Here is a 14,468-nt window from a genome sequence, read left to right as displayed (position 1 = left end):
GATCTCACAGCCACGGGAGGAGGATCTTCAGGAGAGCCGAATAGAAGAATGATTAATTGTATCTGGGGGTGTTGGTTGTTGTGTATGTATCTATCTATCTATCTCCTGGAACAGAAACAAATACAAAGTCCCGAAAAGTTTGCTGCATGGTATCTTTTTTTTCTGCGACTAGACTAGTCTACTATGGTAGTTCCGTTAGCATTATCTTTTCTGCTGCTTTCTGCTGCTGCCCCCGGCATATTTCAAAGAGCCAGAAGTGGAGATCGGCAGAACCGCCTGATAACCGCCCGGGGCTCCCCAATCACAGGCCAGAAAAGGGGCCACCGCCAATCCCTCTGATAGGCAAAGGATTCCTCGAGGCGTTGCCACGCGAGCCAATCGCGGTGGCGCGGTTCTTTCGATGGCGACACTAGTAAAACTGGTACTTTAGTCTAATCTATGGACTTTTATCTTAGCCGAGTTTGTACCTGTTACTATTCATCTACACCCTCTCCACATTCCTTGAATCTCCCTCCTGCCTGTTTTGTCTGAGATAGACAATCCGCTGACACCGCTGCTTCGCTTCATTTTTCGAAATGAACCATCTTCCCTTCCCCGGTCTGCTAGCCGAGCATCCCGCTGCCCACTAGTCCTTTTTCAATCACCCACTCTTGGCCCCTTGGCAATAGGTTTATTGCTGATTGGTCGCGCTGTTTCCACCCCCGGCCGCATCCGACAGGGGTTCTGAGGCTGCTGACTAACGGGGACATGCGTCAGCAGCGTCGCCACAATGTTTGATTGGGTGTGGGATTGAGCACGCGATATATCCAAAGAACAGGCGGGTTTCACTACAGCCAGCCAGCCAGCCCGACATACGATCTGTCCTCATACTAATGTAAACTGTTTTACTGATTGGTACCAGATACAAACATCCCCAGTACAGTACATGCATACAGCAGGTAATCTGATCTTACCCCCAGATTATACCACCACGTCCACTGATTAGTACAGTAGTTTCCTGTGCAAGTCCACTGGCACCTGGCAGGCAGTGATAGACTATTTCCTAATAAGTAGACCTCATTACTAAGACAAGGAACTTCCACGGAGTCTTTCTCCAACAATCCAACCACCAACCACAATTCAATCCTTCCCCTTGCCACTTACCCAACCTAATTCCAGAATCCTTCGCCGGAACCATTCATTATTCCCAGATGAGTTGGACAACGACGGGAAAGAACCAGGATGGGAAAAGTTACCTACAATAGTAGAAAGAAGAAAGAAGAAGAAGAAGGGAAGGAGAAGAAAACAAAAAAAAGAAATCACCTGCCCAAAATTCCCCCGATCCACGGATCCTCACTACTTTCCCACCTTTACCAAGGCTTGAAAGAACCAACAAATGTACAAGGACACATACTAACTAGTAGACTTTGTGAATAGAGCTAGAATTTCTAATTCAATGTCCCATGACTACTAAGTACTTACTATATCCCACAACAGTGGAAAGTAAATTAAATCAATCAGTCACACAGACACCCTACCTGCTAGCAATCCAGCCCTTACACAACGCCAACCCCCGTGTCCTACCCACATCACACCATTATTTACATCCCACATACAACCAACATACACACAATAACAATAACAAACAAGTAAGATACATGGAATAGATAGATAGATAAATTAAACTCGGACATGCCGTCGGAACGAGCATACCTAGTAGTGTCCATGTACTATCTATCCGTCACATCACCAATATTCCGGGGCGATGGCATCATCGCCCTCCCTCCCGCCCCCCATCCATTCCGGCGTGGAAAACCTAACAAAGTTACGTATACATCTAGAAGATCATCCCACCGGTCACAATTCTAGAACCCATCAATCTAAATACTTTGTAGATTAGTAAATGAACTATCTATTTTTAAGCAATTCACTTACGTAGACTAAAATATTAGCTGCGTGATCAGAAACTGCCGCTAAGGGATAGTTATTCCATTTCAGGCATAAATATTAACTTAACTAGTAGTTAAGAATCATAGTATGGACTACTATTATCAACCCACCATCTACTAATTGTACTAACTAATGGTACGTACTAAGCTTCCCCGCATTTCGGGGGGTCCGTGGGTCGAATGATCGGTTCTAAACTAACTAAATAACTACGTACGTACCAAGATATCATGTATAATCTTAGTTCGAGATGATCATTAGCATAGTAGTGTAGTGACTTCTGCCTAAAATTTGAATCTTGCTGGATGATGGATGATGTATGCATCTTTGTATCACAACATCCCACGCAGTGAGGCCAATCAGGCAAGTATTAAATTTTCCATTGAGGAGGGTTGTAGAAGAGTATGTTGCATGTATCGAACCGGTCTCAATCCACTGCTGGTACAGTTTTCCACACTTGCTGTGCTTGTTGCACATAAGTTGGAAACAGAATTCCACCTGCTTGGCTTGGCGTGCACATCCGCCCATGCATGTAGGTTGGTCTCAAAGATGGGGAGGAGTCTTACTGCCACAATCTGCTAGGCTTTCCTCCACATCAGCCAGTTTCCGGTTATGCTATACCCTGCTGTTTATCCTGGAAGGTAAAGCATGCTCACAATACAAGGTAAAGCCGTATTCTAGTGCAGGTAGAATCTTTACTGCCTATCGCTTTAGGTTGTTTGCGCCTGAGGCAGTAGGTTAATATCTCTATGTCAAGAAAGTAGTCATGGTTCTGGCTGTACTGAAAGTAAGCCTTATTCTTTAGGAACATGGTATGTCTACTGAGGTAGGGTGTGGCATGAGCAAAGACTGGTGTGGCAGTAGCTTCCCAAAGATGGGACTAGTCGGGGACCGCTTGGCGATTATTCTCTGGATGCGCGCAGTCATGTGCCCAGTGTCCCTTGCGGAAATGGGCTTGGCGGGTTAATCTTGGGGTTCGGTTTTACTTATCTAATGGTCGGAGAGACTTGGACGGACTACATTTTGAGGCTGGCTGGATTCGCCACTTGAGTTTCAATGGAAACAAGTCAACGGCTATGATTTCGCTAATGATAGATGTACTCTTCTTATATATACCAACACAGCAGGGCCACAGGCCACAACTGTCAAGGGCCCGCGACATTCACATATTTTTTCCTGTCAAAGAAAGGATTGGATTGCCGGCGGTTGGATATGGCGGACCAATCTCATGTAGGACAGTGCTGGTAGATGACACCACGTGACTAGAATCCGGTCGAGGCGCCATGGATTTGTCTGCTGCGGCCATTGATTTGAGTCGATCAATCAACTTTGACGGAACTGCTTCGGTTAGCATCGGCCTACATGCAACATGCAACAAAGCATTGACTCACCTGTAGATCCGCCGGATGAACATGTACGCCGTCAAGAATCCAACCGTACCCGTCAGGAGACCATACACGGCGCACGCCAGGAAGCTGTAGCTGAAGAACAGCAGACTTGACACGAAGCCAGTGATGTGCAGGTGGAAGATAAAGTACCACACGCAGTAGCCAAACACCCAGAATGCGCTGCTGCTACCCGTGAGGAAGCTCTGCCACCACCAGTGGTAGTTCTCCGCGCAGAGTTGGCTGTAGGTTGCGATGACCGTCACTTCACTGACCGTTACCATCAGGATCGATGACACGGCGCTCAAAAAGCCAAACACGTAATAGTATCCGCTCTTGTCCTGCCACAGGTTCTTGAAGACAAACAGAAGCTCAATGAACAGCACCGCGAATGGACCCAGGCCGGTCAAGAGAGTCCCGCTGATGCTGTGCAAATACCATGGCTGTGGCGGGATTTGACGCGCAATGGAGGTCGTCTTGGTCGGGTGTTCCCAGGGCGCGGTGCGCACGTATCCGTACCAGCTGCCCGCATACACCAACGGCACTTGGATGAGCAGCCAGAGAGCCAGAAGACTCACCAGCGTGCCGAAAGGAATGGCAGTGCTAGAGGCCTGCGCCCACACGAAGAGGTTGAGAATGAAGATGAGGCAGAAAGCGAGTCCAGGGAAGAACAACGCAGTCTGAATTGGTCAGCCAGAGTCCTAATACAACATATGCACGACTTACTATGAGAGTGTTTTTGCGCCAATATGTACCACCAAAGGTCTTGTAAAGCCTTCCCGAAAAGTACCCCGAGAAGAGACCAGCGAAGACGAACAGGCCCATACCAACACTGACGAAACCGCCACGGAAACTCGGGTTCAAAACACCCAGGCAGCTGAGTAGCAAAAGTCCCGACACCATGAAGAGCAGCTGCATACCGGAGCCGACAAGGGGTGCAAGCAGTCCACTGTACTGGGGCACACGGAAAACATCACCATGAAGGAGTTTCCATCCGCTCACATCTTCGAGACCCTCATCATCGGACGAGACATCCGCATCCCGTTCGACATCACCTCCTTGCTCCAAGAGTCCATCGCCCTTTCTCTCGGGCTTGGCTTTCCGGACCTTGAGTTTTCCATCCTCCATGGCCCCATCTCCACGGCCCTTGATGTCTCCTTGAACCGTGCGACTCCAAATAACGTACACGGCAACCCCAAGAACACCAGCGATGGTCAACGAGTTGAGAATGGCAAGCCAATGCGTCGTAGAGCCCTCATCCTGGTTGCTGAAGTACAGGTCCCACCGGTTCCACCAATCGACTCCATTTTCTTCCTTGAAGTAGACAGAGTAGGTGTAGGGGATCTTCAAGGTGGCACCGTCGTCAATGTCGCCATCATCTTCCGGAATGTACGACGATCCAGGGTACATTTCGCGCAGCTTGGAGGTATCCGGGGGGATGTACAGCTCCAATCCCTCATGGGTCTCGTGGACATGTTGGGGGCAGCCGCCCTCCAGATGATCGGCGGCGCGAATGCTCTTCGGGTAGATCTCGAATCCAACAATCACCTTTCCGCCCTCAGGTGCCGACCGCCAGCGGATGACAATGGTAAAGTGGTTGTTGATGTAGTAACGCGGCTTGCCGTCGATGGGCGAAAACTCCTGGAAACCCAGCTTAAAGCCAGTAGCATAATATTTGCGACTACGGTCAACGGTCACAAAGCTTGTCGCTCCAGGCAGATTGTCGGCAATCCATTCCGCTACATAACCTTCGTGGATGAGTTGACGACCCCATTTGACGTCCTTGCGCCCGACCTCCTGTGTGCAGAGCGCTTGGCATTCGACGTTTTTACCCATCTGAAGTTCGAAATCCGAGGTCATGATGCGATCGCCGCGAAGGATCTCTCCCAGATTCAGAGACACGCTTTGTCCGGAACCGAAGGGGGAGCCACCATGCGATCTTCCGCTAGGGGGACAGACGAAAGGCAGGTCAAAGTAGGCATACTGGAGTTGTGTGTTGTCGGAGAAGATCTTATTCACAAGGAGGGGAATATGCTCATCGTCATTGTAGCGCTTGACGGAGTAGCCTGGTAGTAGCATTCATGCGTAAGCATCAAGAGTCCTACGGGCATCGTCGCGGCGTAAACCACCTACCAGGAACGTAGAACGCATAGGCATAAGACACAAAGAGAAGCCATAGTGTCCACTGACGGGGACGCCAAAATTGAGACAACGCCATGATCGGATGGCGGAAGAAGGATTCAGCCCACGGTATCCGAAGCGGTGATGCTGTTGCGCAATGCACCCACGATCGCGGGCAGCTGATTCGTACGTGGCGGATCCGACAATCCCAGATGCAGATCAATGACTTTCAACTGACCGCCCCGATCTTCCCTCTCAGAGCTCAACTCGTATAATTTGGATATATTAAAAGCAGTATGTACGAAAGGTAATTGCGGGCCAGAGCTCAAAAGACGAACATATCCGAAAGACTGAAGGAAAGGGACAGGCTAGTTGGCAAACGGGGATGGGTGATGCAGCCCGACGAGCAGGTATTGAACGGAGATCCAGCGGTTCAAGATGCGGGTGGGTGGAGGAAGACAGCAAAAGGACAACTCAGGCCGAGCGAACGAGTGGAAACGGCATTGAATGCCAGATGAAGTGAACTAGACCCGCGAGTACTGAGAGAGGAGGATAGGGAGGAGATGAAACAGGGAAGAGAGGGGAAGAAGGAGAAGAAGACGGGGCTCGTTTCTCGATGCTTTGTTTCGGAAGTGAAGAAGAGCACGGAAGCCTTGCCCTCCTCAAGGGGTTTAGCGCCATTCCGCAACCAGTTCCAGGCCGGCCTCCTTTTTCTATTCCCATGGTCAGGACACTTTATGGTAGATGCTCATGATTTAGGCATCTATTTATCTGCAAGCTATTCTTTACCCATGGCTTTAATCTAATATAAGGTTGCGCGATTCTGCCGGAGTTGCACCACCCACGTCACATACGGTCGGTCTTCACTGTTGGCATCGAATTGAGGACAACCACTGAGAGGTAGTACGATCAACGTCTTGTAAACTCAACGGAGTTATGCTAGTATTAAGCTTGTAGTACATGTAGTTGAACAAAAAATTATATCAGAGAGGACTTCTCCATGTAGAAGAGAATACTAGGTGGTACTGTCCGGCAGTATGACCACCCAGCTCCGCAGAGCCAGTTAGGGTGTCGGGTTAACAGAAACTGATTTCCTATCGGTCACTATACCTAATTCAAATGAAAGGAAGATATTTCAGGAAGGTAGCCATATCGATGTTGGATTTGAGTAGGAATAATCAACTGTAATAGTAGGCAAAGGGGACCTATAAAGAACATGATAGACAATACAGAGAACAGATAAAATAAGAGGAATGGCCATATCTATTGGAAAAGGAAAAGATTCTGGGCCTCTGGAGAGGTTAATATGCTTGGATGTTATTACTACTACACTCAGTCTTAGCCAACATTTTACCTTTCCGCTTGCGATTGTATACTGTCATAATTCCTGCTAATGTAACGCCGTGCAACTAGGCTGTGAGGATATTTGCTACATAAAAAGGGTCATCCCGCATTGACACGTACGCAGAAATGCATCGTCAATAAGGGATTTATAAATCAACTGGGGAAACTCGAAGAATGAAAAATGAAAAACAATAATGCAAGTCATCGCGGTCGGGACGAAGACGTGATTAAGAAGGGTGGCTCAGGAGATACTCCACTGCCCCTTGCACGCTGCCTCCTGCTCGACGGAGAGCCTCGATATTTCTCTCAAACTCAAAGAATCCCATATCATTCAGTTGACGAAGCTGCTCCGCATACCGTTCCTCAGGGGGGCGGTTATCCTGCGGAGGGGGGCTGCCAAATCCACCACCAAAGAGTGCCGCCAGAGGATTGGTGCCAGCCGCGCCGCCTTCTCCCGGCGCAGCACCCAGGTTCTGCATCCATTGTTGTAGCAAGGCTGGGTCCCGGAGGAAAGGATTCTGTTGCGGGTTGAAAGGGTTCGCACCCGCCTGACCACCCTGGCCACCGAAGAGCGCTGGGTTCATGAACATGTTGAACGGATTCTGGAAGCCCTGCTGATTCTGTCCTTGTCCCGTAGCGTTGTCACCCCCAGCGGCTCTCTCGGTACCTTCCTGTTGAGTTCCGCCAGCGGTAGGGGAGGCGCCCGACGGCGTCGCTCCTGCAGCAGGGTTACCCATCAGGGGATTGCCTCCAAAAAGCGCCGCAAAAGGATTTCCAGCACCAAGTCCGGCAGGCATAAAAGGGTTGAACGCGGCTCCAGGAGTGGGCGTAGTACCGGTGTTGTTCTGAGCGTCTCTGTTTTCCTCGGGTGTTGTGTTGGTAACCCCGGGAGCGGGAAATGCGCTTCCTCCACCAAGGCCCCCGCCACCCATAGCTCTCTGCATCTGTACCATCTGACGTATCGAGTTGGGGTCGGTGAGCATGCGGCGAAACTCCGGGCTCTGCATCATCTGCCGCACGCCGGGACCCATTTCGCGCAGCATGGGGTTTTGCTGGATCATCATGTCAATCATGGCGGGGTTTTGCAGAGCTTCGTTGATCGTAGACTGAAATTGGGGGTTTTCGAGCATGTTAAGCATGGATTCCGTGTCAGGAGGAGGGCCCATCTAGAACACAGTGTATTAGTGGTCTGTTGATGGCACAAGAAGTCTGTCAGGACAAGATCAGGCAAACGACTTACCCCGCCATCAGGTCCAAACATTCCCGCACCTGGCAGTTGCGCAAACCCGGCATACCTGGCCCCCGTCAACCCCGCGAGCGGGTTATTGCCCGTACCGGCAGCGAGGTTAGTAGGAACGCCAGCAGCCGCAGGAGTGGGAGCAGCGCCAGCTGGTGCGGATGTTGATGTCGTCGACGCAGCACCGCCAGGGCGCACATTGCTGGGCGCACTCTTCACGAGGTGAATAGTGTGTCCGTCCTTGATTTTGTACGTTGCCAGGGTCTCATTATCTTTGAGGACTCTGCCCGAGTAGATCAGACGCTGGCGCTCAGCAGGGGTATCAGCATATTCCGATGACGATAACTTCTCCTTCAGATCAGAGACGGAGGTTGATGATGGCAAAGTAAGGGTGTATTTGGCATCGTTGGACGACTTCACGTTGAAAGTGATTTGCGCATCCTCGGCGGCGGCGGTATCATCAGCCATGGTTTGTATTGGGGTTGCGACGGGTTGGAGGGGATCGAGGGGCGTCCGGAGACAGTCAGCCTAAAGAGACAGATCACGTCACACAATCAAGGTGTCGGAAGAGAGTCGATCAAAGTAAGAACGTCGTGGGAAAAAAGGATGGGGAGAGGAGAAAGTGGTGTAAAGGAAGGGAAGTAGGTAGACGGGTAGATATGCACAATGGACTGGGGAAGTTGTCCTCTTGCAGGGAGAGTAAGGCAGCGTCGGCCAGTTAACTAGTTAACTTACTAGGTTGACTAGGTATGGGGTTGCCTCAGTCCTGAGTTAGCGGATGATAGCGTAACCGGCGAGGTGGAAGCGGGCAGAATCGCATCGTCCGCCTTCCAAGCACGCTTGTACCGCCCAAACGGTATTTCGCCCGCCGGTCCGCCCACATCGGCGGGCTGCTGTGTAAGGTGCCGTATGTACCGTGTAAGTCAAGGTAGAGCTATCACGTGATAGCAGCCAAACCAGGCAAACGGAACCACAAGCTCATTTCCTTCTTCGCTAACCGGAATTTTCACCTTTCCTTTCCTTTCTTGCAGAAACACGCTGTCTGGCTTGCTTCTCTCTCCTTCCTCTCCACCAACCTTCCCTCTGTGTGAGGACACTCGGTTTCGAGAGTCCTCTCTCCCCATCTGCTCCACTGGCAGCAATGGGACTGCTTGCATTGTAGTGTCATCCTGGCTACAATCGCGTCGTAAACAACCCCCAACCACACCCCTCTTCCACCTGTCCAGGCTCGGTGAGAGTCGCGTCTGTTCACCATGGCGACTACTTCGCACATGTTCATGTACTCCTTGACGATCCAGCCTCCAACTGCGATCACCCAGGCCATTCTTGGTCAATTTGCTGGGACCAAGGAGCAGCAGATTGTCACCGCGTCCGGATCGAAGCTCACGATCCATCGTCCCGATCCCACCCAGGGCAAGGTCACGCCGCTCTTTTCCCAAGATGTCTTTGGCATCATCCGCTCGCTGGCAGCCTTCAGACTGGCCGGTAGTAGCAAAGGTATGTTATGCTTTCCCTGCTGGACTTTCAAGATCATCATAGTGATTCTTCAAGCTTCCCGGGCAGCACGATCCCTTGCCGAATCGTCCCCGCTTGGTGCTGGGACGTGCTCCCGGTCGGCAACGTTGACACTGGGTCTTGGTGATTGAGAACTGTGCTGAAAGATGCCTGTAGATTACATCATCATTGGCTCGGATTCGGGACGCATCACTATCATTGAGTATGTGCCGTCTCAGAACCGGTTCAACCGGATTCATCTCGAGACATTTGGCAAGTCGGGTGTCCGCCGTGTCATCCCAGGCCAGTATTTGGCTGTGGATCCCAAGGGCCGCGCGTGTATTATCGCTTCTGTCGAGAAGAACAAGCTTGTATACGTCTTGAATCGGAACTCGCAGGCCGAGCTGACGATCTCGTCCCCGCTTGAAGCCCACAAACCGCAGACACTGGTATTTGCCATGACGGCGTTGGATGTCGGGTATGAAAACCCGGTCTTCGCAGCGCTTGAGGTCGACTACTCAGAGTCTGATCAGGACCCCACTGGCCAGGCTTTCGAGGAGCTGGAGAAGCATCTGGTCTACTATGAGCTGGATCTTGGACTCAATCATGTAGTCCGCAAGTGGTCCGATCCCGTCGATCGCACGGCTTCTCTTCTCTTCCAGGTCCCTGGAGGCGCAGACGGTCCCAGTGGTGTGTTGGTGTGTGCGGAGGACAGTGTTACCTACCGTCACTCCAACCAAGATGCGTTCCGAGTGCCAATTCCTCGGCGCAGCGGTGCCACTGAGAACCCGGAGCGTAAGCGTTCCATCACGGCCGGTGTGATGCACAAGATGAGGGGTGCTTTCTTCTTTCTCATTCAGACTGAAGACGGTGATCTCTTCAAGCTCACCATCGACATGGTTGAAGATGACAACGGTCAGCTCACGGGTGAAGTCAAGCGACTGAAGATCAAGTACTTTGATACTGTTCCGCTGGCCTCCAGCTTGTTGATCCTGAAGAGTGGTTTCCTCTATGTTGCCAGTGAGGCCGGTAACCATCATTTCTACCAGTTCGAGAAGCTGGGTGACGATGATGAGGAGATTGAGTTCACGAGCGAGGCTTTCTCCGCTGATCCATCAGTCCCTTGTGACCCTATATATTTCCGGCCAAGAGGTGCAGAGAACCTCAACCTTGTCGAAACCATCAACTCCCTCAACCCATTGATTGACAGCAAGGTGGTCAACATCACCGAGGACGATGCGCCTCAAATCTACACTATATCTGGCGCTGGCGCTCGGAGCAGTTTCAGGACGCTCAAGCATGGCTTGGAAGTATCCGAGATTGTCGAATCAGAGTTGCCCAGTGTGCCTTCTGCGGTCTGGACGACCAAGCTCACCAGATCTGATGAGTTTGATGCTTACATCATTCTTTCTTTCGCCAACGGAACTCTTGTGCTCAGCATTGGCGAGACCGTCGAGGAAGTTACCGACACTGGATTCCTATCCACCGCACCAACGTTGGCTGTTCAGCAGCTCGGCGAGGACTCTTTGATTCAAATCCACCCAAGGGGTATCCGTCACATTCTCGCAGATCGTCGGGTGAATGAGTGGCCTGCCCCTCAGCATCGGTCGATTGTCGCAGCCGCAACCAACGAGCGTCAAGTCGCCGTTGCTCTCAGTTCCGGCGAGATTGTCTACTTTGAGATGGACTCTGACGGGTCATTGGCAGAGTATGACGAGCGCCGTCAAATGTCCGGCACGGTTACCTGTCTCAGCTTGGGTGAAGTTCCTGAAGGTCGCGTTCGGAGCTCGTTTTTGGCTGTCGGCTGCGACGACTCGACTGTCCGTATTCTCAGCTTGGACCCTGACTCTACTCTGGAGAACAAGTCGGTTCAGGCCCTGACCGCTGCTCCTTCGGCCCTGAACATCATGTCAATGGCTGATTCCAGTTCCGGAGGAACTACCTTGTATTTGCACATTGGTCTGTATTCCGGTGTCTACCTGCGGACAGTTCTGGACGAGGTCACCGGTGAGCTCTCAGATACTCGCACGCGTTTTCTGGGATCTAAAGCTGTGAAGCTTTTCCAGGTGTCTGTCAAGGGACAAACGGCAGTGCTGGGCCTGAGCTCGCGTCCCTGGCTTGGGTATTCTGATGTTCAAACGAAGGGCTTCATGCTTACTCCGCTTGATTACGTTGGGCTCGAATGGGGCTGGAACTTCTCAAGTGAACAGTGTGTTGAGGGCATGGTTGGTATCCAGGGACAAAATCTACGGTACGTTCATTGTCTTTATCCCCCACTTTGCACTTGCAATCGATCGTATGATGAGAACTGGGATCCGAAAGCCTATGTGGAAGAACCTTTTATACTTGTACTATTTCCAATTGTTCCTACTGAGATCATTCATTTACATTATCATTTTGTCCTTGAGGTATCTATTGGACATCAGCTAATATGCGTGGCTAGGATCTTCTCTATCGAGAAGCTGGACAACAATATGTTGCAACAGTCGATTCCCCTGTCGTATACTCCGCGCCGCTTCCTCAAGCATCCTGAGCAGCCGTTGTTCTACGTTATTGAATCTGACAACAACGTTCTGTCGCCCTCTACCAGAGCCAAGCTGCTGGAGGATTCGAAGTCCCGTGGCGGTGACGAAACTATTCTTCCACCCGAAGACTTCGGATATCCCCGGGCCACAGGGCATTGGGCTTCTTGTATTCAAGTGGTTGATCCCTTGGATGCTAAGGCAGTCGTTCATACCATTGAGCTGGAAGAGAATGAGGCGGCGATTAGCATTGCTGCAGTCCCTTTCACCAGCCAGGATGATGAGACGTTCCTTGTGGTAGGAACAGCCAAAGACATGACTGTCAACCCGCCCAAATCCGCCGGTGGCTATATCCACATTTACCGCTTCCAGGAGGATGGAAGAGAGCTGGAGTTCATTCACAAGACCAAGGTCGAGGAACCACCTCTTGCCTTGCTGGGATTCCAGGGCCGCCTGGTTGCTGGTATCGGGTCGTTGCTTCGCATTTATGATCTTGGTATGAAACAGCTCCTTCGTAAGTGCCAGGCGCCGGTGGTTCCAAAGACCATCGTTGGTCTGCAGACCCAAGGATCTCGAATTGTCGTTAGCGACGTTCGCGAAAGTGTCACATATGTCGTGTACAAGTATCAAGAGAACGTCTTGATTCCGTTTGTGGATGACTCCGTGTCTCGTTGGACCACTGCGACCACTATGGTTGACTATGAAACCACTGCTGGTGGTGACAAGTTTGGCAACCTTTGGCTCCTCCGTTGCCCGAAGAAGACGTCTGAAGAGGCTGATGAGGATGGATCGGGCGCGCATTTGATTCACGAACGCGGCTATCTCCAGGGCACCCCCAATCGCTTGGAGCTGATGATCCATGTGTATACTCAGGACATCCCAACGAGCTTGCACAAGACTCAACTTGTAGCAGGTGGTCGGGACATCCTCGTCTGGACTGGTTTCCAGGGCACGATTGGCATGTTGGTGCCATTCATCGGCCGAGAGGATGTGGACTTCTTCCAAAACCTGGAGATGCAGTTAGCTGCACAGCACCCTCCTCTCGCTGGACGGGACCACCTGATCTACCGCAGTTACTATGCGCCGGTCAAGGGTGTCATTGACGGAGACCTGTGCGAGATGTACTTTTTATTGCCTAATGATACGAAGATGATGATCGCAGCGGAACTGGACCGTTCTGTCCGGGAAATCGAGCGCAAGATTTCGGTAAGACTGCCTTTCCTACAATTAACATATAAGATGACTAATAATTGTATAGGACATGCGGACCAGGGTGGCGTATTAATTTGAATGGTTTCGGCGTCTACCAGGGCTAATATATGAGGGTTTCGGATACCCCATAGTTGATTCTCCTTTTGCACATGAAGACATGTACATTTACATCAAATACCAGATTATCCTAAATCCGGTATCCGTTGGTGGTGAGTGACGCATAAGTACGTCGAGCTCCCTCGTATACAGTAGTGCACTTAGCGATTGCACGTCTCTTGCCTCGCTCGATCTCTCGCTTCCCTCGGTTGATCTTGAGCTGGATGCAGCCTGTACTAGATACAGCCTGTACGAGACAAGAATAAGGCGTAAGCCTTCGACGATCTTTGAGTACGATCTTACCCGCATGCCACGGGTATCATCGTAATTTATCCGTCGAGACAACACAGCAGGATAGACAGTAGATGTTGGCATTCAGCCATGTCATTTTCATATTTAAATATATGAATGATGTCCGTTTTGACTACCTTCCATACCAGTATCAAATCAAATTAAGATCCTTGCCATTTATACCTCCATACTTAACTTAGTACCGTATAGTACTCTTACGCACTGCGCTTTTGATCGAATGCGTGTTGTACTGCATTCTACTAGTAGGGTGTAGTAGAACACTTCTAATATATATTCAGCTATAATATCCCTGTGGTTCTAGTGCTATTACCAATGCCCAGAAGACTACTAGTCAGTAATAGAAGTAGTATCATATTGCAGTGAAGTCCCCGATATATATCTATTCATCATCACACATCAGACTACTACGATGTTGACCAACCCTAGCCTAAATAACCACTACAACCAAGTAATCAAGTACCAAACAATACCACACTACCCAGTCCAGTATGTTACTCCCACTAAAATAGTTCTGTATATCCCTACTGGCGAATATCCCGATCAATGATCCTCGCAGCAGCGAGACATTTCTCATCTTGGAATCGGGACGTAATGATTTGTAGTGCGCAGGGAGCGCCGTCGACTTCGTCGGGATTGTCTAATTATTTGTGTTTCATCAGTATTATCATTCTCATAGTGGTGCTATGTTTGAATGGGTAGGCAAGCTTACAACTAGGCTGCATGCCATCGTTGATAGGCATGGGCTCAGGATCGAGGTCCTTTGAAGCCTGGCCGTAGGGAATGATGCATGCTGGGTACTAGTAGTGCATATACTGTTAG

The 14,468-nt window shown here is 50.5% G+C and overlaps 3 protein-coding genes across 3 annotated transcripts; 1 reads left to right on the top strand and 2 right to left on the bottom strand.

Moving 5' to 3' along the window:
* Positions 1-3,245: 3,245 nt before the first annotated feature.
* On the bottom strand, positions 3,246-5,529 carry BO83DRAFT_423616 (transmembrane 9 family protein; the record flags this gene model as incomplete). Its single annotated transcript, XM_025535110.1, has 4 exons — positions 3,246-3,264; positions 3,318-3,991; positions 4,038-5,377; positions 5,445-5,529. 4 exons carry the CDS (start codon positions 5,527-5,529, stop codon positions 3,246-3,248), a joined length of 2,118 nt encoding a protein of 705 aa, XP_025391393.1.
* Positions 5,530-6,732: 1,203 nt separating this feature from the next.
* BO83DRAFT_330899 (ubiquitin domain-containing protein DSK2) lies at positions 6,733-8,741 on the bottom strand. The gene is made up of 2 exons (XM_025528251.1): positions 8,017-8,741; positions 6,733-7,942 (listed from the first exon to the last, which is right to left on the bottom strand). The coding sequence occupies exons 1-2, from the start codon at positions 8,479-8,481 to the stop codon at positions 7,004-7,006; spliced, it is 1,404 nt and encodes a 467-aa protein (XP_025391392.1). The 5' UTR covers positions 8,482-8,741; the 3' UTR covers positions 6,733-7,003.
* Positions 8,742-9,040: 299 nt separating this feature from the next.
* On the top strand, positions 9,041-13,769 carry BO83DRAFT_375181 (DDB1/RSE1 family protein). The gene is made up of 4 exons (XM_025530396.1): positions 9,041-9,510; positions 9,685-11,758; positions 11,951-13,235; positions 13,288-13,769. Exons 1-4 carry the CDS (start codon positions 9,267-9,269, stop codon positions 13,312-13,314), a joined length of 3,630 nt encoding a protein of 1,209 aa, XP_025391391.1. The 5' UTR covers positions 9,041-9,266; the 3' UTR covers positions 13,315-13,769.
* The last annotated feature ends 699 nt before the right edge of the window (positions 13,770-14,468 follow it).

This window comes from Aspergillus eucalypticola (assembly GCF_003184535.1).
Source record: "Aspergillus eucalypticola CBS 122712 chromosome Unknown BO83scaffold_4, whole genome shotgun sequence".
Lineage (NCBI taxonomy): Eukaryota > Fungi > Ascomycota > Eurotiomycetes > Eurotiales > Aspergillaceae > Aspergillus > Aspergillus eucalypticola.
The sequence above is the reverse complement of the archived record's forward strand: the minus strand, read 5'-3'. Positions and strand labels throughout refer to the sequence as shown.

Coding starts and splice junctions, on each gene's coding strand:
- BO83DRAFT_330899 (XM_025528251.1), bottom strand. CDS start 8,481: ATGGCTGATGATACCGCCGCCGCCGAGGATGCGCAAATCACTTTCAAC. Junction 7,943..8,016: donor TGTTTGGACCTGATGGCGGG/GTAAGTCGTTTG, acceptor ACTGTGTTCTAG/ATGGGCCCTCCTCCTGACAC.
- BO83DRAFT_375181 (XM_025530396.1), top strand. CDS start 9,267: ATGGCGACTACTTCGCACATGTTCATGTACTCCTTGACGATCCAGCCT. Junction 9,511..9,684: donor ACTGGCCGGTAGTAGCAAAG/GTATGTTATGCT, acceptor AGATGCCTGTAG/ATTACATCATCATTGGCTCG. Junction 11,759..11,950: donor ATCCAGGGACAAAATCTACG/GTACGTTCATTG, acceptor ATGCGTGGCTAG/GATCTTCTCTATCGAGAAGC.